The sequence below is a fragment of the Cydia fagiglandana genome, chromosome 18, assembly GCF_963556715.1.
Source record: "Cydia fagiglandana chromosome 18, ilCydFagi1.1, whole genome shotgun sequence".
Taxonomy (NCBI): domain Eukaryota; kingdom Metazoa; phylum Arthropoda; class Insecta; order Lepidoptera; family Tortricidae; genus Cydia; species Cydia fagiglandana.
Window position 1 is genome coordinate 6840298 of NC_085949.1, and position 25632 is coordinate 6865929.

At 36.8% G+C, this 25632-nt stretch overlaps 2 protein-coding genes across 2 annotated transcripts in view; both read right to left on the reverse strand.

Annotated features, from left to right (window-relative positions):
* Positions 1–15884, reverse strand: part of LOC134673310 (uncharacterized) — a 69130-nt gene extending 53246 nt beyond the window's left edge. Inside the window, exons 1-2 of the mRNA XM_063531278.1 lie at positions 14933–15884; positions 10952–11026 (exon numbers count right to left, since the gene is read on the reverse strand). Of these exons, the coding sequence (XP_063387348.1) occupies positions 10952–11026; positions 14933–15686 (829 nt within the window). The 5' untranslated portion in view covers positions 15687–15884. The remainder of the gene's footprint in view (positions 1–10951; positions 11027–14932) is intronic.
* A 2334-nt stretch (positions 15885–18218) lies between these two features.
* LOC134673324 (hypoxia-inducible factor 1-alpha-like) overlaps positions 18219–25632 on the reverse strand; it is a 115684-nt gene continuing 108270 nt past the window's right edge. The window contains exon 12 of the mRNA XM_063531295.1: positions 18219–21091. Coding sequence (XP_063387365.1) covers positions 20459–21091 — 633 coding nt within the window. The 3' untranslated portion in view covers positions 18219–20458. The remainder of the gene's footprint in view (positions 21092–25632) is intronic.

Consider the following 25632-nt stretch of genomic DNA (forward strand, 5'->3'; position numbering starts at 1 on the left):
TGGTCTAAATAAACTAAAGCTAACACTCAGCTCATACGTTTCCGTTGTTTTTCAACTTGCAACAACCCTTTCGGCTCGGCCACGACATTCAGTGCTTTGCGACGGCGGCAGCGATAACCATAGGTTGGAGCGAAACAGCGATCGGATCTTTCGTTCCCACCTATGGTTGTCGCTGCCGCCGTCGCAAGTCGCTCAACTCAGCTCAGCTCTCAAACTGCGCCGCCCCGCGCTGTTTCTGCCTTGCTTTTTAGTGTGCCGGAGCCTTTAAGAAAATAATTATTATTATCTATGTGGACTTTAGAGTGGTCCAAAAAACGCTTTTTTTATTTTTGAATGTGCTGTTATTTGAGGTCGGTAATATTGTAGGTAGGTACATGTAACAAAGGACCATGTTATGTTATTTTCTAAAGGCCTGGAGCCTCAACTGCTGTTACTTAATTACTTAGTGATTAGTAAAAGTATCTTTGAAATAAATACACATGAATGTACAAGTTAATGTTTTATTCACTATTTTTGCATTTCCCTCCTATCATAAACATAGAGGGCAAATTTCTTTTTAATCACCGCCAATTAATTGTTTTATTTAAATAGTTTCTAGTAATGTAAGTAATTGTTTTAGTCATTACATAACGTCGCGTTGTTTTAAGCTGTCAACTCTGTAAACATAGTATTTTAGCTATCTATTGCAACTAACCAGTTGTGCCTACCTTACCAAACGTCTTCAGGGGCCGATATTATAAGGGGGCCAGCTTACAATTTACAAGCGGAAGTCTCTTTCTATCTTCTTCTGCTAGAAAGAGACTTTCGCTTGTCTGCGCTAGTAGTTGTATCGATGAACAGAAAGCGCTGTTATAGCTATAGCAATAAAAAAATGGCAGCTAAAATTATGAATAATCGTTTAAAATATTGCAAGATATATATTTTGTTTATTTCACTGTCTGATAATGTAGATTCAGGCTCTCATTCAGGATTAAAGGCTATTTAGTGTTTGTTATTTATCTGTCAGATTTAAAAAGTTTATTAGGTACTTAAATGAAGAATGCTATTTGCGAAAGTATATATTTAAAAAAAAATGTGTAAGTATTGTTCATATCTAAGGCATAACACAAAACTAAACAACTTGCATGATTTTTGAAGAATACTTTTTCATACATTTTATAATTTAAGCTGCCTTTTTCTCATCGCTATGATGACAGTCTGAAGAGTGAGTGACTATTGATAGGGTAGCACCAACAGATTTGTTGGAATAGCTAACTAAATGCTGTGTTTACAGATCAGTGTGGACAGCTTAGCAACATGTTATAGGTATTAATTACAGTTGCTGGCATATTAAAAAGTAGCTTGCTCTCACATAATATAGGTATATTGTGTCACTGTAGCAATACATTGTGAGACACACATAATATAATATTGTTGTCACTGAAAATTAAAAATGAAAATGAAAAAATGTTTATTCGGTTTTAGAATTACAATTACTTATACAATTGTGTGTTGGCGCCTCTTTTTAAGTAACAAATACCTGTGTTAAGAGGCACTCTGAAAACAAAAATGTTGTCAATTTTACAGCAGATCTGTGACTGCAAAACTGTATCACTATAGCAATATGTTGTGTGACACGCATATACTGTTGTCACTCTGACAACATAAATGTTGTCGATATGGCTACATAACTGTATCACTATAACAATATGTTGTGTGACACGCATATATTGTTATCACTCTGACAACAAAAATGTTGTCGGTTTGGCTGCAAAACTGTGTCATTATAGCAATATGTTGTGTGACACGTATATATTGTTGACAGTCTGACAACATAAATCTTGTCTATTGGGCAGCGGAGCTGTGTCACTGTAACGATACTTGTGCGACACACATAATATCGTCAAGTGACAAGCAAAACTCACTAATTAGCACCACAAGTTCATAGCCATAGTGAACCATATTAGTACTAAAAGAAGGTCGATTTTTGTTTATTTTTTTTAGTAATTAGTGACTTTTGCTTGTCACCTGACGATATATTGAATATATTAATATATTGATATTGATATATTCAATATATTTAGTGTGTCTCACAATGTATCGCTACAGTAACACCGTCCGCTGCCAAATAGACAACATTTATGTTGTCAGACTGACAACAATATATGCGTGTCACATAACATATTGCTATAGTGGCACAGTTTTGCAGCCAAATCGACAACATGTTTGTTGTCAGACTGACAACAATATATGCGTGTCACACAATATATTGCTATAGTGACACAGTTATGTAGCCAAATCGACAACATTTATGTTGTCAGTCTGACAACAATATATGCGTGCCACACAACATATTGCTATAGTGACACAGTTATGTAGCCAAATCGACAACATTTATGTTGCCAGACTGACAACAATATATGCGTGCCACACAACATATTGCTATAGTGACACAGTTATATAGCCAAATCGACAACATTTATGTTGCCAGACTGACAACAATATATGCGTGCCACACAACATATTGCTATAGTGACACAGTTATATAGCCAAATCGACAACATTTATTTTGTCAGACTGACAACAATATATGCGTGTCACACAACATATTGCTATAGTGACACAGTTATGGAGCCAAATCGACAACATTTATGTTGTCAGTCTGACAACAATATATGCGTATGACACAAAATATTGCTATAGTGACACAGTTTTGCAGCCAAATCGACAACATCTTTGTTGTCACACTGACAACAATATGTCACAAAACTTTATTTGATTATATGACAACGTTGTACACATTGCTACAGTGACACAGCTCTACTGTCAAATTAACAAAGTTTTTTGTTGTCAGAGTGACAACAATTAATCACAAAATTTGTTTTGACTTTATGACAACGTTGTATACATTGTTAAGAGACATTGTGTTCTGGACAATTGTAAAAGTTGTTGCAGAATGTTGTTATATCAACAATAAACTAGCGACAATAAAAACGTTAACTCAATAGCAATGTAACAATGTGGGTTGTGTGGCGTTAAAGTTTTATTGTTAGATCAACAGTATTTTTCTCTCAGTGTAGATGGGTACTTGTATGTACACGTATAAAAGTTTCATGTGGGTACCTACTCCACGACGACTGCAGTGCTAATGCAGCCTGCGCTTTTTTTGCCTACGGTTTTGGTGCCATAAGCAAGTGCTTATTTTGCTTGAAAGGGTTAATCCGGCACTGCAAATGACAGAGGTCAATGTTTTTTTTTCAAAGTACCCACCTTCGTGGTCATTATTATTAAGTGCTTAAAGTAGGCGATACGTATGAATATAGATTTGATATGGGTGCGATATAATTACGATTAGGTATAATTCATGATAGAGAAAATTAATAATTTTAAATAACTATGCAATTATACGCGTGTTGATATGTGTGTTTATTTTACCTCTACGTAACTATGTAAACTCATTTTTAGTTTTCTTGATTACTTAATGTTTACTCAGTTCCCCAAAAGATGGCACTGTGCAATGAGGGGCAATTCATTTACTGTCGTTTAATTTTGTTGTATTATTAATTTATTAAATCAACATTCCATTATTCCATTATTTTTGTTGATATATCCGTACCCCCTTTCTAAACTTAGAGTTAATTTGGCAAAATCTTTCCTCGGTGGCTTATTCATGTCACAATGTATTAAATTCAGCGCCATCTGTTAGTTTACCAGGATACTCAATAGTTGTACCACAACTATTGAGCAATAGTTGAAAAGAGTTTGCCCCTCTTTCCTAAGTAGCGCCATAAGATTCAGGGGCAAACTTAAGTCAATCGAGTGTTGTGGCTACCCCCCCCCCCTTTTAGGGGTTGAATTTTTATAGCCTATAACCTGGCCGGGGATTTTCTCGACAGATTAGTAAAGTTTTCATCAAAATCCGTTCAGCCGTTTTCACGTGATGCGCGTTCAAATAAACAGACAAACAGATAAACAGATAAACAGACAAAAATTCTAAAAACTGTTGGAACGTGTTCTGTTATCGATTCTAAGTATCCCCAGCCAACTTTTTTTCAAATATCTTCCATGTACAGACTTTCGACCCTCTACAGCTTTATTATACTTATGTATAGATGTTTACCTATTATTAATCACTTAATCAGTAATAAACACATCTAGATAAACTTATTATCAGTTCGGATACGTTTGAGCACTTTGGTCACTCCAATATATCTAAAGGTGGCCACTGACGAGCCTTCCCACAGTCCAAATAGCGTGGCTGCAATCCAAAATCGGTCCGTGAATGTCAAAAACGTACAATGTTTAATATTTAGGATGCCGTCCATTTGGATGAATCCATTGTAAATTGTAACGGCATCCATTTGGAAGGCTCGTCAGTGGCCTGCTTAACCTTTTCACTTTGACATAACGTCTACATATAAATCTTTGTTGTGATTGTCACTATCAAAAACAACTTTAACTTACCATTAGTCGACCTTATTATATTTGCAATTTTACTAATGATCAGTTAACAGTGTGAACACTGTGAACCATGGTATACTCGTAGTAGATATTAGGTATTTGAGTGAGATTAATATTTGTAGCCGAATCTGTTCAAATACCGACTTTATTAACTTAAAAAAAAGATTCAAATTATAAATTCGAACCATACATAACCGATTGGCAACGCTTATTTTGTTTGATTCCATTGAAATTGCCACAATTTTACTTGCTTTCAATTTCAAGAGTCCAATCGTTCTCAAACTTTGTTTAATCGTAAAGCTTTGGAAAGTTGGAACAATAGAGTGCTTTCTATTTCAAAAGAGCTAAGCGAAACACTAGGTCGGCCATAAACGATATTGCTTTTAGTAATTCAGGCCACGCTTCGAGATTAGTGCTGTTAATTGCTAGAGTAAAAAGAGGATTATGATCTTTGTCTTTTTGTTGCGAGTATCGAGTTTCTATCAAACGATTTCATGGAATTGATTGGTTGTGGATTTAACTGCTTAAGAGATACCTACTGCTTGAGCAGTAAAATGCGGAATAACCTTAAATATTCAGCTTGATTTTGCTTTAGCTCATATTTGAGACACAGTTTGACATCTTTAAAAAAAGATATAAAAATTGCAATATTTGTATAAAAAATACAATTTTAGAACTTAGTATTGCTAGGTAAAATAATCTTATTGTATATTAGGTAGTTCAATAATAAGAAACTATATCAACGAAATTTAAAATTTTATGAATTTTATGATAAAGGCACACATATTACTTATTAGTCTTATTACACATAAACACACACATACAAAACTTATGAAACAATAAGTACTAACATTCATATCTCTTCTTATTTTTACCGAATTTCACTGGTATCTAGGGCTTGCAAACCGGATATCCGGATACGTTTTATCCGGATATTCGTCCAATTTACTATCCGGATTTAGATGAGGTTGATATCCGGATAAAACGAATACCATTTATGGCAAAAACATCATTCATATTTTTAAGAAAACTATTTCAAAAACGTTGAATATTATAATGGTATCTATTAAAATGTTGAATGCCATTGCCATTATATGCCACTCTAACCTAGCTAAAGCTGTCAGTTTAGTCAGACTGTGACGTGACTTCTGGACGTCATACTATTATCCATCCGTCGATATAAATCGATTCTCGCCGTCTTACCTAATTTTAATCCAGTTGACTACCTACTTTTACGACGCCTCTGAAGAAAAGGGAAGCCATGTTAGCTCCGATTTCCCTGAGAATTTTTTGACGCGTCGCCACTGGTACAGTCGACGTCAAAGATATGTTTACATTTTTCGCCTTATTACAGTCGCCATCAGATACACGGTGTAAAATGAGGAAACCGAATAATTTTAACCACGCATTTCTGAGGTCAAAACAAGTAAAAAACGTAATATGAGTTTAGGTCAATTTCGCCAAAAAAAAAATTTTTTTTAGTTTTGTTTTTTCAATTTTTTGAATGTATTTGTACATAAAAATAAATGTTATTGGTAAACTTGTCACTTAAAATTGATTTTTACATTTTTTTTTTGTAGAACCTACTTTTTGCAAAGTGTTACTTGTCACTTTTTGACATCTATCAATAAGGATATTTAGACTACGTCCCATAACAGCAACATCACCATCAAAAAGGCCTTTTACACTATGTAACAATAAAAACTAGTTTTTTTTAAATTAATAATATCTCTGAAACTAGGCGAATATCAAAAAAGTTTATAGGACATTTTTGTCTCTAAATATGACCAGGAATACGCTGTTAAAATTATTCGGTTTACTCATGTTACACCGTGTATATCGGAGCGGCCATGCAGGGCGCTCACAAATATCTGAACACGCCTTTATTATCAAGGCGATAGTGTGCGTTCAGATATTGTGAACTCCAATGGCCGTTTCGATATATGATGGCGACAGTACAAAGGTGTACGGTATAAAAGTGAAGCGCTGGTGGTAGGGTTGCCAGACCGAAAGGCGCTATTATCGGGAAACAATATCAATTTTTCGGGATTTTGGGACTTAAGTCGGGAAAAAAATATACATTCAAATTAAAGTAATTGAGTATTAAAAACAACGATATTTTACATTATTGGCACTACGTCAGCTCGCTCGCTCGACAACAGTTCGGAACTTGAAATTGTTGTTTTATAACGTGAAGCTGTTTTTCGGGACAGTTTACACTTTGTCGGGAATCGGGAACACATGCTAAAAATCGGGAGAATCCCGCTAAATCCCGACCATCTGGCAACCCTAGCTGGTGGCCTAGCGGTAAGAGCGTGCGACTTTCAATCAGGAGCCCTAGGAGGTCGCGGGTTCAAACCCCGGCTCGTATCAATGAGTTTTTCGGAACTATGTACGAAGATCATTTGATATTACCAGTTGCTTTTCGGTGAAGGAATAAAACATCGTGAGGAAACCGGACTAATCCCAATAAGGCCTAGTTTCCCCTCTGAGTTGGAAGGTCAGATGGCAGTCGTTTTTGTAAAAATTAGTGACTACGTCAATTCTTGGGATTAGTTGTCAGGCGGGCCCCAGGCTCCCATGAGGCGTGGCCAAAATGCCGGGATAACGCGAGGAAGAAGAAGAAGGTATATACATAATTACATATCTTTGGGGTCGACTGTACGTAATGAAGTAAAAAACCGATGTATGAAAAGTCTAGGCACAGTAACCTCGTCTTCGATGTAATGCCTCTGCTTTTTGTGCTGAGATTTATACACAGCTACCGTCAGTCGTTAAGAGCACGCAATGCACACTTTCCATACATTTTTAGCAGTGGCGGATTTACTCTGAGGCCAAATAAGTTCGGGCCTAGAGCGGCGACTCGGCAGTCTACCTATATGATGGGTGCTGAAAAAGGGCGGCTAGGACTTACTACAGGGCCTGTGGCCTGGGGCGGCAGACACTGCAAATCCGCCACTGTACAAAACTACGATACGTGATTTACGAAACTACGATGCGTATTTATGTACGATGCGTGATAAGATTACTTCAGTCTTGCAAATTAGTTACCTATTTTATTTTTTAACCGACTTCAATTTCATAGAAGGAGGAGGTTCTGTATTCGGTTGTGGCTATGTTTTTTTTTAATGTATGTATGTTCACCGATTACTCCGAGACCCGTGGGTCGATTTGAGTAATTATTTTTTTGTTCGAAAGTTATTGATAGATACATTTGTGCATTCAAATTGAGATTTTAAAGGGTTTCGAGGTAGATTTTGTTATGTTAAATCAAAATATGTGTTATGTACCATTAGTACATTTAGCCTGTTGTGTCCCACAGCTGGGCAAGGGCCTCCCTCTCTTTCTCCCACGCGTCTCGGCCTATGGCAATTTTAGGCCAATCTTTTTGCAAGCGGGTTCGTGTGACCCTTAAACCAATCTGAGGGCCTACCTGTTCGACGTGTTGCCTTTCTGTCACACTTACGAACGAATTTACAAGTGCGACAGAGAGGCAACACGAACGTGGTTCGCGGTAGGCCCTCTGCTATCTATTATTAGTGACAAACAAAGGTGTAATTCAGATAAGTGACGCCAATTGGCATTGAACGAAAATACGGGCTAGTCACACTCGTCACCGTGTCATTGCCGGTACCAGCTCGGTACTTGGATGATTGACAACATGACAACTATTATGGAGGCAGATCCGAATTTTACAAATATGATATTGATGTCGGCGGCCGATCGTAAGATCAGGCAGATCGTAATGTTCCCGTGTAAGCTTTTGACTTAGTCACATTAAACCAATATATAGGTAGGATAGGCTCGTAAGGATGCTTCAGGTGCCCGAAGGGCAAACTTTCACGATATGCCTAGGAATTTCACGATACTTATGCCTGATCTTACGATCGGCCGCCGACATTGACATCGATTTGTTATTTCTGATAGTACTTATGTATCCCTCTCGCAACAATAGGCACACGACTTCAACCGTGATAAGGTAGGTAAATAAATCTCATCTTACACAAAGCTACATAACTCGGCAATAAGCTCAATACTAATAATAAATAATAATAAAAATATATAAGGCTTGTATTTTTCTAACCAAAAAAACTCCATTTCATACGATTACTGTTACTTATAATTCGGCAGACATGAACATGACATTTAGCGTGTGTAATCCTCATAACAAGTTTACAACAGACCTAGAATATGTACACGTACCTATTATAGGTACCTATATGTAGTTAATCCAAGAAGATTATTGACTGTTGACACAAAACAAAATAACAACGCGCACACTGTTAACTGTACAGTCGTTATCAGATATATCGGAGCAGCCAAGGTATTCACAAATATCTGAACACGCCTCTATTGTCAAGGCATTAGAGTGCGCGTTCGGATATTGTGAACACCTTGGCCGCTCCTATATATCTGATGGCACTGTACATCGATGGACCTTATGCCTTTTGTAATAAGGTCCACCGATGTACAGTTAGGACTGTTGCTGTTTGTACAGGCATGGCACTTGTGTGCATTAGAATAATTTTTTTTTTGCTAGCCTATTAAGGTGTCCCACTGCTGGGCAAAGGCCTCTCCCCTTGTCTTCCACGACTCCCGACATAGCGCCTGCTCTGGCCAGTTACTGAGAAAGGTGTCTAGGCCATCCCGCCATCTCCGTCTGGGCCTTCCGCGTCCGCGCTCTCCTTCTGGCATCCACTTGGTAGCTACACTAGCCCATCTGTCTGGATGCATGCGACAGACGTGACGCATTAGAATAATATTTATTTGAAAAGAACCTTGTTTACAAATATCAATAGGTATCCTGTGCTGACTGATGGAGACTATAGTTCGTTTTTAGGGTTCCGTACCCAAAGGGTAAAACGGGACCCTATTACTAAGACTTCGCTGTCCGTCCGTCCGTCCGTCCGTCCGTCTGTCACCAGGCTGTATCTCACGAACCGTAAATATGTAACAATTATGAATCTAATACGATCATTTACATATATTCTTTTGCTTTCATAAGTAATAGTTTTTGATTTTTAAAAAGCGTTTTTCAATTAAAAGACATGTCAAGATCGCTTACCTTCTTGCAAGTTCTTTCTAATGCTAAAAAAAACGAACTATAGGGACAAGCGAGTTCTGCTCTTTCTTAGCAGGCGAGTGTTTTTTTTTCCTCGTTCAATGTATAATATTTATATTTATTTATTTTATTTATATCTTAAAATGTTAATACCTATTTTAACCTTAACACTGCATTGTCATTTGCGAGTCGAAGACGAAAAAAACGAATTCGTTTCTTTAGTTTTTTGCGTTTCTAATCATTTGTCTTTATCTGTCATTTTTACTTATATATTTGTAAGAAAGGGATAAAACATAATTTAACTAAATCAGACAGTAAAGTTTTATGAATAAGGGGTTTGGTTAATCGATACTCGGTCTATCGTCACTGGCGAGACAGCTGCCTAACTGTAGCAAGACTGGTGTGATACTAATCTGACCCCAACGTACGGAGTTGGGGCAATAAAGGTCCCCTGGGTTATCGTATCGCTGACATTTGAATGGGTAGTGGGTATGGGCACTTTGAATGTGTGACAGTTTCAGTTCATAATAAGGCCCAGCCATACAAATGAAAAATCCAAAATTTGCCATCGTGAACCTAATAGTTTGCTATGTAGTGTAGAAAATAGAGTTGATTTTGCGTTGTTGGTAAATTTAACGAAACAAAGCAAAAGCGACTCTTGTTCCAATTGAATAGGATTTAAGTTTCATCGAACTGTAGAGGTACTATATATAGGTAGGTAGGACTTTGGGTTTTAGGAGGATACGAGTAAACTCTAATTGAGTTCCTATCGTAAATGCTAATAAATAGTATCATATCAATGTATTACTCAAAAAAAAGAGCTCAGCGTTATCTCTAGTTCATTGCATTAGTGTCATGCTAAAAAAAGACAGAAGAAGAGAGGTTTTAGTTAGATATAAGACGGCCACTTATCTCAGACAGTTGGTAAAAATTACTAAGACTAGTTTATAAATCTTAACATACTATCTTCTAAGAGCCTCTACTCGCCACACTGGTGATTGCACGTAATTTTATGGCTCCTCTACACGATGGGCCAACGCCGGCCACTCCAAGGGACGCATTTATGCGTTAGAGGGAGCAAGTGATATTGCTATCTCATTATACCGCATGGCTGCGTCCCTTGGAGTGGCCGGCGTTGGCCCATCGTGTAGGAGCCATTAGATAAGTGCCCGGCTAAGGGCGCTAAATAGGTGCAACGAAATCAATCGATCGATCAAATGCCGCAGTGTAACGCAAATCCCATGCAATTATCGGTGAGGTGATTAGGACTATTAAGCCCCATTTAGACGGTTCAAGAACTTGCATGCAATATTTGATACACTGCTACAGAGTACAATGAATTCAGTCGATCGACCAAATACCGCAATGTAAAAAAAATCGCATGCAAGTTCTTGAACCGTCTAAATGGGGCTTTAGGAGCCCTAATAGCAACCTAATTCAGATTCTTACCATTATTGCCACCAATACTGGAACTCGATCCTTTTTGCCAGATACTGTGTTGTGTTCGCAGGCTGCTTAGTTCCGCTGTAACAATAAAACCAACAAAATATAAATTAGAATTAGAAACGTCGGAATGTATTAAAAATGGGTCTCTATTGTTTCCCAAATAGTTTTAAGTCGTAATGTATTGTTTTGTTTGTCCGAATTTTCGTTAGTCATAATTGGTTTTTCTCAGAAACGCGTAACTTTTCAGGATTGCCATAAAACAAACCTAACCTAACCTATCTATAGCGTAACTTTATGAAAATTCTGAAAAGTTAACGGTTTCAGTTTTATGACTAACGATAATATGAAAAAACAATACATTAAGACTTAAAACTTTATGGGAAGCAAAGGGACCCCATTAAAAATTCATTATATGTACATATACTAAGCAGCAAGACAGCAGACGCCCTATCTATCGGACGCCCCAGATATCGCTGGTGAGGCATGGTGGAGGCGGTTCTGCGCGGACTTCGAGTCAACAATTGGCGAGAGGTCGGACAGGGCTGAGAAGAGTGGAGCTGTCTTGTGTTGGAGGCCAAGTCTCATTTTGGGTCGCTGAGGCAACGAAGTAAGTTATATGTATGTATATGTATACTAGCGACTCGCCCCGGCCACAGAATAAATAATAGTACTAGGTACAGAAGACTCACTCTCTAACAAAACGCGTCTGTTCCGATCAGCACAGATATGGCCGCTAGGTGGCGACAGCGCCACGCGGGGCTTATGGCATTCCCCAAAATTGGGGTCGAACGGATGTACTTTTAGCTACCTGTAGCAAAGCGACGAAATCGCGGAGTGAGCTTCGCACGGGAAGAACCTTATCAAATTGTACACCTAAACCTTCCACCGCATGAAAATCCGGCATCCAATTTTTGAGTTCATCGCGAACATACACACAAACAGACAGGCTCCGCGGGGGACTTTGTTTTATAAGATGTAGTGATAATCCGTTAAAATAGTTTCATTTCAATTGGAATCAGTTAAAATAAATTCTATAGCGATTTCCCGTTCGCGTGCCTAATAGGTCTTATTGTGATCTTATTTCAATAACAATCGCAAATACTTCAACAATATTATCATCAGAAATCTTAAGAAAATGACCAATGGGTCAACAGCAGAAACTTTTAAACTATGCAAATTGGTTTCTTTAGTAGGTACAGACGTAAACTTTGCAAGAAGCTCTATTCTAGTCACATACATCGTTGTCAAAAGTAATAAAAAGTATGTCAAAATACCGTCTCAGGGTTAACCTCTAGCCGCCCATACGTCAAACCTTGCCAAGCAAAATTAAACTATGATTCATTCAACACAAAGTTCAAATTAGAATGGAACAGGAGACCTTTTTATAGGTCTCTGGGTGGCTAGAGGTTAAACAAGTATAGATATATCGGAGCGGCCAAGGTGCCCACAAATATCTGAGCACGCCTCTATAGTCAAGGCGTTAGAGTGCGTGTTCAGATATTGTGAACACCTTGGCCGCTCCGATATATCTGGTGGCGACTGTACAAACAGCAACACTTCTAACTGTACTTCAGTGGACCTTATTACTAAAGGCATAAGGTCCACCAATGGACAGTTAATAGTGTGGTCGATGGTACGGTAACCATCAGTGCTATCAAGTTAATATGCTGTCCAGTTTAATCCAAGGTTCTACTTTACTGCCTTTTAAGGAGGTTCCAGTTAAGTAGATTATTGTCCTTGCTTATGACAGAGACTAGTAAATATAGACTGCCGATCTGAAGTCCGATTTAGAAGATGCGAGAACTCGCATGCGAGTTTCATACCATTGCGGGTTTTGATTGGTCGGTTGAATTGGACGTAATCCACAATCCGCAATGTAACTAAAATCGCAAGCGAGTTCGCGCGCCGTCTAAATCAATCCTTAGTAGTGTGGCATAACTGAGATCTTGTAAATGTAATAGTAGGTACTTTAAAAAAAAACGAAAACTTACAGTATAAGTACAGTTTTAACTTAATACTTATAGTCGGCGATTGAATGAACTACTTAGCAGAATCTCTGATACATATTTTGAATAATATTTGAATAATTTAAATAGAGTTTATATTGTATCAGACACATTGTCCTATTTGGTCCATTTTGGCAACAAAATTTACTGACATTAACAAACGTCTGTCAAATCTAACAAACCATTGAAAGTTGCTTGTCTATCCATCATTGCCATTTCTGTTTGTTAGGAAAAGACAAAATTTAACAAAGATTAGTAAGAAGGTGCAAAGTTATATGAATAAGGGGATAAGTCTTTATCAGGCTATGTTGTCCTCATACTCATACCCCCTTATTCATAAACGTTTACTAAAGTTGACAAGCCAATAATAATCGTTTGTCCCTTTCCAACGTATTGGTATGATGGAAAGGGACAAACGATTATTATCGGCTTGTCAACTTTAGTAAACATTTATGAATAAGGGGGATAGTCTTTATGGTGTTAAGCACTTTAAGCAGAGGTTAAAAATGGCATGATACAAAACATTTAACAGAGACCTCACTAATAAGACTTATATCTATAAGAATAATGAGTCATTATTAATGACAATTACATTGTAGGAGACTACCAGTTCTTATTAACACCTTGTCTCTACATGTGGGTTGAACAAAACATTTGACCATTCTCCTTGACTTACTATGGTGTGGGATGTATGCATTTGAAAGTGTTTTGTGTGGGCAGCTACTGTGTTCTCTAATTTAAGACAGATGGTTAAAGCAAATTGGGACTCTGATTTTTCCTGTTATTCTTTAGCTTACTTAACCCTTTAGAAGAGTGGCGATTACAAGAGCATAGCTCTTAAATATTGATGATGATGAACTCTTTAGTTAGTATACATATATAATTTTTGAGTTGTTCAATTCATTCGATTTCAAATTAAATTGACTGTTTCTGGCGTCTTGTCACACTAAGGGTTAAACAGTAAATTCATAAGATGGTGGATTTTTGGGTAAACCAACTATTTCTTGTTGCTATTCTAACTTGCCAGCCAGAGAACAAAGTGCCTAGTACAGAAAAGTTCAAGAGCCAAAATAAAAAGAATATATCTGGTAAGGGTATACCATATACCACGGTATAAAGCTTATTCAGGGTGACACAACCCAAAGCTTAATACTTCAATTGAAATACATATTATCTTTTCCAACTATCAAATAGCTTTGTCACTAATGTAGTTCCTCATTTCATCCAACAATGTACAAACAGCAACACTCCTAACTGTACATTGGTGTCCCTTATTACAAAAGGCATAAGGTCCACCAATGTACAGTCAACAGTGTGGGTGATGGTACATCAATGAAAACTCATGGACCACATCATTATGAGTGTTCTATAGGCAGCTGACCAACTGTATTCACTCATGCTCTAATTGCAGAAACAATTGAACTTTTATTGTTACAGTTACTATGATGCAGTTACTAATGTTGTCAGTGCTGGTTTTCATAGTCAAGATGTACTTTTTTAATATCATGGTTTGTTAGATTCATGAATATAAACTATTTTCTTTCAAGCAGACAATACATCTACAAGCTATATAATACAACAATTTATTAAACTAAAGGAGAAAAAAGAAAACATCACCAGTTTGGGCAGATGCAAACTTGCAACATTTTGGACCGGTATTTCATTTTTTCCTTATTGTATGATGCTGAATGGAAGCATAAATCACCAAAAGCATTGAATTTTTTTAAAGTTGGCAATATACATGTCTTGAGACAGGTTTCTATATGCGTCTGAATCGGTGACGGTGAATGAATCAACTTTTTCTTATTACTCATGGTCAAGGTCATGTTGTACCATGTGATACCCTGCTTTTCTACTATAGGCCCCTGGGTGATAGGACAGAAGAACAACAAATAAAAAGCTGATCCACCCTTAAAACTGAAAGTTCTTTTAGAATTTACAAGGTTTTTTAATTAAAATAAAAATTGAAATTAGTTACCTCTAGTTTCTTGTAAGTCTTTATTCAGTCTTTCATTGGTCATCTTCAAACTCGTTATCTGATCCAAGAGGTACGTCAACAGTCTACTGCCAACCTGACTCCCTGACAACCCCGAGCTGTCTTCCGATACCGAGTCCACCTCTCCGTTAGCCGGCCTGGCTATATCAGGCAGTCCTTGCACGCAAGGATCGCTGTATCTCCGCGCACACTCGTCTTTCTCATTGGTATTCATATCACTATTGGAATTCGTGTCGCCAACTGACGTAACTATAGGCGGTAAGCTAGCGAAGTCTTGGCTGTCTGAGCAATTCTTTGGTTGGAAGTAATTAGTGTTTAATGGGGTGCTGTTCGGCGTGCTGCAATCCTCAGGCTTGTCGCTGCGACGGCGCGGCCGCGGCCTCTGCACCTGCACACTCTTGTTGACACTCTGGACGTAACGGTACTCGGGAGGATACAGCGGCATCGCAGGACTGCAGTAGGTAGGCGGCGTAGGCAGCGACATTGGCTCCGCGTAACCGAACATGTTAAACCTACACGGGTCGTAACCCGGCGCGAACTGAGAACCCCAATTCATATTCGGTGTCATAAAAGAATCATACGTATCCATACTGGGAGTAGACTCCTGTATATGGCACATAGTTTTGTCCAGCCATTTAGATAAATATGAACCTTTGCTTCCTCGAGATTTTTTCCGCTTTCCCAGGGGACTGTTTTTATTCGCATTACCGTTCACTTGCACTGGCGTTGAAGCCATTTGATCGCACACAAATAAGCACAAAAAGTTTCTAAACAAAGAAGCACTTGTAACTGTATAATTATTATCTCATCGTTGCCCACACATCGAACCTTGTTTAGTATTCACGAACGAGTAAAAAACAAATAATAAATATTCATCGACCGAACGGAGGAACGACTATTTCTCGATTCAATTTCGATTGACCAATGACATGACGTTATCGCATTTATCGGCTGCTGTCAAAATCTGACAGTTTGGCCTCAAAGACGTTCTTCATAGAATATTAAACTCAAAGCGTGTTCCCAGACAGGTTATTAAAACTCTGCATATAAACTAAATGTGATACGCCTATTTTAAACAATTTCAGCCTTAGAAAAAACAGGGGTCCAAAACAATTAAAAATATCTTTTCTGTTTATGATTTTCATGTATAAAATTTTTAGAGAAAAATAAACAGTTAAACACAAGCACAGAAGTAGTAATGAATTTTGAAAAAACACCACAGTGAAGGTTGCCAGAACGAAAAATAATAATCGTAGAAATAATAATCAACAGTTTCAATTCATATATATATTATACTACTCTTTGGTTTAAATCCTCAATCATTTTAATGATATGCAGAAACTGCATTTAACTTATGACTGCGTATATTTATTTAATTCGGTCATTCGGTGATAGTACTGCCATCTACTGTAGTGTTTTTACACTACGCATCAAAGGTTTGGACATTTTCGTTAGATGGCGCTGTTAGAAGTTCGGCATCTAGCGATGACCTTTCCTACATTTCGTACCTACACTAAATTATGATATTTTGAAGAACTAATAATTATTGAATTAGTTCTGTCAGATCATACAATGAATTCTGTCATGTGTTTTGTAGTTTGGTAGTTAGTATCTTAGCACCAGCGCCAGCATAGTTTTCCTATGGTTTTTCCCTGTCAATCCTCCGTATACATTTTTTATTTTATTATATGCACTATACTTCGTTTTTTTTAGCATTAGAAATGAGGTAAACAATCTTGCTGTCTTTTAATTGAAAAACACATTTTAAAAATAAGTTACGGCAAATATGTAACAATTATGAATCTAATACGATCATTTATATTCTTCTGCTTTCATAAGTAATAGTTTTATATTTTTATAAAGCGTTTTTCAATTAAAAGACATGTTAAGATCGCTTACCTTCTTGCAAGTTCTTTTTAATGCTAAAAAAAACGAACTATAGACCCTAGCCAAATCCTATACTCGCGCCATATATAAGATCTTTTGACAGTTGATGTATTGTATAACTTCTTGTTAGTTTTATGTTTTAACCCTTAATCAAATATCGGGAAATTATTTCCCACTTCATTCTAATTTACAAAATATTTTTTATCTTTTTAATGGCAGCACTCAGCGATACCAACCACACAGATTTAAAATCTTAGTAACATTTTGAATTTGAAAAATGGCAACACTTTTCTAATAGCCGCCATTTGTGACCATACGTCAAAGTCAATGTCAGTTGTTGTGATTTTTTTTGCAATTACGACAATTTTTTTAGTGTTTTGAGGTTAAGTGCGGAAAAAAATCTTGTAAGTGCATACACTGAATAGTATCATAAACTAGATATTTTCCCTGTGTTTTGCTTGAAAGGAATTGTGATAACGATATGATTTAGCCAAGATTTTAAGGTTTTAGTAAGTGGGTAATTATTTCCCATTGTTTGTGCCTGAACGTACGATTTACAAAAAAATTGGTAGGTTTTATCAAGTGGGAAATTATTTCCCAGTGTTTGTTCTCCACCTACATTTAAATTGGATTCCAAAAATAAAAATATATGCCCGTTTGCCTGTTGCACAAACAAATCTGTGCCTGTTTTTGTTTTCTTTTTTCTTTTATTTATTTCTTTGATTTTTGAAGATAACGTTAAAGGCTCATACTTGAATTCCAAGCAAAGCCGGGGGGAGCTACTAACTAGTAAAAAGTTCGTAACCGTATCGGACAATGGGAAACTATTTCCCACTTCATTCAAAATTTTGCTATTCCGTAACGGATAACGGGAAATTATTCCCCACCGCAAAACCCCCCTTTCCCCCCCACTAAAATTCTTTTTATATATTTATTCGTAATCTACGCACCCAATTTACCTAAAAACCAATCTTAGTTTTCAAAAATCTCATAAAAAGTGTTCCGTTTGATTAAGGGTTAAACTCTACACGTTTAACTTACCTATTTCTTATTTAGGTAATCATTTTATGATTCAGTTAGGTTTCCTGTGGCCTATTTTATAAAGCTACAAGTTACAATTTACAAGCGGAAGTCTCGTTCTAACACATAGGGTTAGAAAGAGACTTCCGCTTGTAAATTGTAACTTGTAGCTTTATAAAATAGGCCACTGGTTGTTTCTAGGAAAATTTTAGGTACCTAAATACTCTATATACTACAGATGGATTAATTCACAAGATCTGGCACATTTTATTTAGCCACTATTCAAAAAATATGTACTTTAACAGACATTTTTGTGCCTTCTATTGTGAATTAACCTGTAAAATTATAATTAAAACAACAATTAAAGACAATAAATTTAATATCTAAATACTCGTGTATTTTATAAAACAATATGAATTTTATTTACAATTTCGTTTCAATATAATTCCAAAATTTGATAATATAATTCGCCATTTCATCACAAGTCAGGATCAGAAGGTAATTAACAAAATGCTTTATGGCACAAGGCAGACGTAATTTTAAATAATTCACAAATAATTAGCTTTATAGTGTGCAATAAATATATAATTCTTAACGTAAACAGTATATTAATAACTTATTTTAGTTATTTGTTAGACATGAAAATTGGCAGTATGTTTTATTTTTCAATGGAGATTGCAAAACCGCTAGAAGTAAAAAAAACATGTTTAAACATACTTGCATCGATTTTGCTTTCTCCACTCCTTACTATATACCTATTGTGGGTTAGCTTTAATTATGATAACTGTTATCTTATAAAATTATCATACTTATTCCAAAATCGATCTCTTTGACATTCAGGCGGGCATTCATAACACCAACGACAGAAAAAGCTTTATCTATATCCACTTTATAAACATTTATGAACAATCCAATCTTAAAACTATCTTAAATCATAACTTAATTAATATAACGAGATTAGATGTAAATGAAAACTAGTTGCATTTTTTTGCAATAAATATATGTTGTACTTGAAGTGTACGTTCTGTGGACAGGTATATACTTAAAATATTATGTAATACTACGTAGATGACAGAAGATAAAGAACTACAGTTGTTATTCGAGCCAAGACAGAAGTATTGATTCAAAATTGTATACAAAATAATTCGCTCTAGATATTTTTTGAACAAGAAAAAACAAGTACAATTTCTTAAACATCGATATACTTCTTATTCGGTAATTATAGTCAGGACAGCCAATAATGCCACAGTAACTTGTTTCAAAGATTCCAGAATTTAAAGATTCGCTCTAAGGAAAGGATTGCATAAATTGTTTTACTAATTTACTGGCACGTGTGGTTGACCAGACTATAGATGTTACATGTTACTTTTAATTTTTTGTAACCTTCTTATTATAACAGATCGTATAAAATACCCAAGATATAACACTATCATGCCGAATTAATTATCTTTGCTTATATAACTTATATTCCAGGTAGGCTTGGTACGACACTGTCGTAACAAAATATATAATGCTTAAATGCTAAGTGAGTATATGCTTTTTGATCAAACAAATTATCTTATGTGCATTTGACAGATGTTTTTATATGTACGACTTACAATTTATAACAATTTTATGTCTATTACATTTGGAAATACATAATACATTTTCCAGTACATTAAAGTGACGGTCACGTTGTATTACCGTATTTTCTCTTAAATTACGAATGCATCTAATAATTTACTCCAGTACGTTATAAAAATATGAAAATATTAGACCTCGCCACTAAATGAGAATTTATGACACTAAATTTAAGTAAAATCATACGCCAATTTTCTTCCAATTATTTGAATCATATTCTATTGGAGGATAAAAGTTACAATATCGATGGCAGAACTAAATTTAATTGAATAATGCTGCAAATAAGATCCTCTTGATTGCGTTTCAAGGTTTCAATGCCAGCCATTAGATGCACCATATGAGCGTTACTTGCACTACAAAGGATATAAAAGATCTGCTCTTAAACATAAAATTACGCTCATTTTTCATCATTATGCTAACGTTAAAATCTATTTGACAGCGTTATTACACATATTACGCTTTTTATAACAATGTCCTTCAGACTACAAAATTTTCCTGCTAAGTCACATGTTATTATTGTTACGTCATTTTGGATTCCGATATACTTACTATAGGTACAATGGTTTTTTTTTTAAAGGATTTTGATAACTTAAATTGGTGCTATTAATTACGCTGCACTCGGTTTCCAAATAGGTTAATAAATGACAGATTCTATTGAAACAAATAAAATTGAAAACCTTTAAAATTGGAGGTCGGGTAAATCCAGTGCAGTATGTACCTACTTAATACTCGCGCTCTGTGAAAAGATAATGCTGTTGGTTTTCCGGAATCCGTTTGGTATTTTATTGTTCCTACCATTTCCGACCCTGCATCCGCCAGAGTGATTTCTACAAAAATGAGACCTCGAATAAAATGTCAAACATTTCGCGTACGGAACGCCGATCTGGGTTCGAGGGTTTCTCGTGATTTGATAGCATCATATTTTAGGTGTTAAGTCAATAAATTCAGCTATCGATTGAGAAATCACTCTGAAAATTCAAGTTAGACGAGTTTAACGTCGTCTAATGCTTCAAGAAGATTGGTCTCTGTCAGCATTTCTGTATCGGTCCAGAAGTCGTTCGAAGCAAGACCTATATTGTTGTCTATGATCATGTCGGCTTGTTGCGGGTAGTTAGGACTCGGTGTCATTTTATTGGTCAGATACGGATCGCTTCCTTGTATGACGCCTATGGGCGACAGAAGTCTACCGGGGCTATACATCTGTTTAAATTTACCGACAGGCGATACGGATTGGGGACGATACGGGCTGAGCACGCGCTCCCTTTGAGCGGGACTCATGGCTGGACTGTAATTGGGAGTATTAGGGCTCGACGGGAGCGAATACATCGGGCTTCCTATATTAAGTGTAAGTGGAGACATAGGGTGAGTGACGTTACGTATCAGATTTGGGGTCGGTATCATGTTTGACTTTGGTATCAAGTTTGAAGTTGGTATCATGTTAGACTTGGGTATAAGATTAGAGCTTGGTATGAGGTTGGAGTTGTGTATGGGTTTCGGGGGTTGTTTCTGCATCAGGTTCATGACCGGCACGGGGATGATGTTGTTGATCGGCAACTGCTGGTTGACCAACAACCTGTACTGGCCCGGATTCACCTGCATTGGCTGTGGTACATCCTGGAATACACACAATAATATACATTAGTATTGGATATTTGAGTCATCTTATAGTCAACGTTAAAAATATGTTTACACTTTGCATCTTATTCCTTTGTAATAAGGCAAAAAGTGTATACATATCTTTGACGTCGACTGTATATGTAGTCTATGTCCGTGAGATGCTGAAATGTTATTTAAGATCGGGTGAAATGGTACCGTCGTCTTTCTTGCATGGAGAAAGCCGGTAATCGAAATACACATTACGAAAACCCTAATCATTTTTTGACAGCTCCCGAACACGACTCGGACAGACGTGAATATTTGGGATCGAGGAGCTATTCGCAATAAAACATTCGTCGCCTTAATATTAAAGAAGCCATAATCTATATTTTTATTATTACCATGAAACATGATGTTCATATGTTTTATCATGAAATATTCTAAGCTATGTTTGGCGCTGTCATGTTTTTCAGAAAGGGTCAATAATGAATAAAGTATTAAAACAAAAAGTGACGAATGCTTTTTGCCCAAAAAATAAATTGTGAAAATAGTATTACGTATACTAGCATAACGGAAGTGGTAGTGTAATAGCAGGCGCAGAAACAGAAATAACTAGGATAACGAAGTGAACAAGTTCACAGTGCACACTGCACAGACTATTTACCACATTTCGTCCGTGTACCTGATATGATGCTGACTTTAGCAGGCCTTTATTTAAATGTAAACCATACCTAATGTACTCGTATGTGACTAATCTAGCGTACTGTAAATAGGTGCATGTTGCTAGGTATCGGGTATTGAGGCGGTATCAGCTTAACCTTGGCATTGGAAATATTCACTGTATGTAAATTAAATAGGTAGTTACATATTGCGACTAGTTCGTACCGCGATATACTTACATGAAAATATTTACACGAGTATTCCTCGAGATATCTGTTAATACCGGGTGCGAATGACTATGCGGTTTATAATGGAAAGCACGGTTTTACTATCCGAGCACTACTTTTGATCCCGGATTTATTAGTTACCAATTAATCTTACAATAAAACAAGTAGGTACATTTCGTAGCATAATTTCGACGCTGTACAATGAAAATAACCGATTTATTTGTATTAGGAAGAAAAAAAATCAAATCTTTTTTTCTTATTAAATAAGTAGCATAATAAATCCTTCCATTAAAAGAGTATGGTCCGAACACTGTATAAGTATAATGTATGTGCTGGTATTTGTCCATTGACACAGATTCCATTGGTTACATATGTGTTTGTTTCTATTAAACTGACGCGATCTAATAGAGTGCACTTAGAGAATATTGGCGCGACTGCTTACTGATTGTTCTAGAATGTTGTTGTTGTAGAACGATGTTGTGATGAAATTTCGTAGTTATTTGTAGAAAAGTGATGCCAAAAAAATACCCTTTAAAAATGTTAAATACTTTTATATTGAAGCTTTATTTACATATAAGACTAATTTTAAAACGATAACCTTTCCAACGCTGAATGTTTTGTTTAAACATTACTTATGTAACCTTGAAAACGTTATACATAACTACTTAAACAAATCCAATTCAAAAAGTAATTAAACTTAATAATTACCTAACAACTTTGTCTTTAAGTTAGTATTTTGTAACTAAAACAATCAGTGTAGCTTCGCGTCACCGTAATAAAATTATCTCTAGGCCAGTAATAGTAATAGATAACTCTAGAATATTTGTAGGCCATCACGAATGGGCTGGTATTCGCGTAAAATTCGCTGGACAGGTGTTAGGACACTAAAATAACCAGAGTTTACGACACTTGAAATGGAATTATTAATAACCTACATAAGCCAGAAATACGCACATTTTTATGTGTTTTACGATAAAAGTAGCCACTTTAGAGGATACCCCAGAAATGTATAAATACCTACCAGTGGCGGCGCGTCAAACATATCCATAGGCAAGCCGGGGCTAAGTTGGCTTAAAGTGACATTCCATTTCCAACTGCAGCTGCAATACTGTTCATTTTACTATGGAAATTGACAATGACAGCGACGCGTTTGCATAGTAAAATAAACAGTATTGCAGCTGCAGTTGGAAATGGAATGTCACTCTTACATATTTCCTTTACAGTTCTGCTGAAACGTCCAAAAACAGGCAAGCCGGTGGGAATCGGCTTTTATAGACGCGCCGCCACTGATACCTACTGTAGTAATTCTGTAGAGTTGTCACCACGATACAAGCCTAGCCTAATATGGGACCACTAAGCTTATACTAAGCTAGTTATGTAATATTCTTTCTTTTAATAAACGTTTTTTTAACTATCCTGATTTTTATAAAGTTCCATGTCTGTATCCAAATTAATAATACTCCTAATCAATCACTAAATACAAATTGATTCTACCCCAAATGCAGGAAAACGGAGGTTTTTAATTGTTTGTCGTGAAAACCTCCGTTTATCTGCTTTTTTTATTGAGAATAAGTGTCGGATTAAGGAAGTCATTTCGAATTCCCTTTTTTTACATCCGATTCGAGGCTATTTGTTTAAAAATAGTTCATCATTAAAATCTAACCTAACCTCTTTGATTAGTTTAGGTTAGAATGGTTAGATTACCATAGTAAAAAACTAGTGCCTATGCCAATTCTTGGGATTAGTTGCCAAGCAAACCCCATCAGGCTCCCATGAGCCGTGGCAAAATACCGGGACAACGCGAGGAAGATGATACCATAGAACTATTTTGAAGTCTAACATAATTTCAACAACCAATATGAGTACAAAAAGTAGTAAAAAACCGGACAAGTGCGAGTCGGGCTCGCCCACCCAGGGTTCCGTACTTTTTAGTATTTGTTGTTATAGCGGCAACAGAAATACATCATCTGTGAAAATTTCAACTGTCTAGCTATCACGGTTCGTGACTTTCGTGAGATACAGCCTGGTGACAGAAGGCACCTGGGACAGCAGAGTCTTAGTAATAGGGTCCCGTTTTCCCCTTTGGGTACGGAACCCTAAAAACTGAGTAAAATATATGATGTCTATCAAGGTTACTATGTGAACAAGCCCCGTAAAACCTATAAGTAGGGATGTACCGACTAGTCGCCGACTAGTCGGGAAAGCCGACTATCCGGCCACATTTGTAGTCGGCGATTAGTCGGCGACTAGTCGGCAAAAATGGCCGATTAGTCGGCACTTTATTAGTGAAAGAATACCATATGTTTTATGTTTATTTTACTAAAATACCTTATCAGGATGCATACGAAAACTTTTGTTCATATAAATAATTGACCGTTTGATCGTTATCGTATGTCGGTAGGCTGGTGTTTTCCTCTACAGATCGATCTCAACTGATTCTCGTGTAATTTCATGTGCAAGTTCGACAGTTAATTATTTTTATTGTTATTTAGTTTTTTTTAATGGTAGAACCATGAGGAACTGTTATAGCAAAATTTAGAGACAGACAGGGCTCGTGAGGGCTAGACGTTGCTCGTGAAGACGCTGACCACAGGGAATAGGTTCTTAACTGGCGACTTCATACGGAAATAGAGCCTTGGAAATACCTCCTACAAGCTGTACTGACGGTCTACTCAGGATCGTAGAATAAAAGAAGTAAAGACTGAAATTGAACGAGGATTCTTGTGATAGGTCTTTGAACCTGTAGAGAACACCTTTTAGCTAAGCTAATATGATGAATAGCGCAACAAAAGGAGCAAAACTATTGTTTTTCACCTGAACTTATACGGAACTAATGATCTGGCCGACTAGCCGACTAGTCGGCCGACTAATCGGCCATTCGAGCGCCGATTAGTCGGCTAGTCGGCTAGTCGGCCAAATCAATAGTCGGTACATCACTACCTATAAGTCTTTAATTAATCAGATCTACTGAATACCCACACGCAGCGCCGTGCTAACGTAATGAACCGATTCAGCACATAATTAAGGCTCCATTTCGGTAGCTCGGCTTTTACTACGATCGATGTTGATTTTGTTTGTTGGTATCAACATAAAACTAGTGTATTGTTGTGTTGTATTCCAATACTTTGCGGGTATCTGAATAGTGTACGGAACGTTTTCAAAACCTCGATAACTCGTACCAACCCCCCAATCCAGAAAAAACCGGGCAAGTGCGAATCGGACTCGCGCACGAAGGGTTCCGTACCATAATGCAAAAAAAAAAACAAAAAAAAGCAAAAAAAAAAACGGTCACCCATCCAAGTACTGACCACTCCCGACGTTGCTTAACTTTGGTCAAAAATCACGTTTGTTGTATGGGAGCCCCATTTAAATCTTTATTTTATTCTGTTTTTAGTATTTGTTGTTATAGCGGCAACAGAAATACATCATCTGTGAAAATTTCAACTGTCTAGCTATCACGGTTCGTGAGATACAGCCTGGTGACAGACGGACAGACGGACGGACGGACGGACGGACAGCGAAGTCTTAGTAATAGGGTCCCGTTTTACCCTTTGGGTACGGAACCCTAAAAAGGGTTATACATAAACAAGTTGAAAACCTAATCCTTGTACACCCCATGGTAGATACCTAAGAGTTGCACGTGGTCGAATGCTGATAGCGACCCTGCGGGAC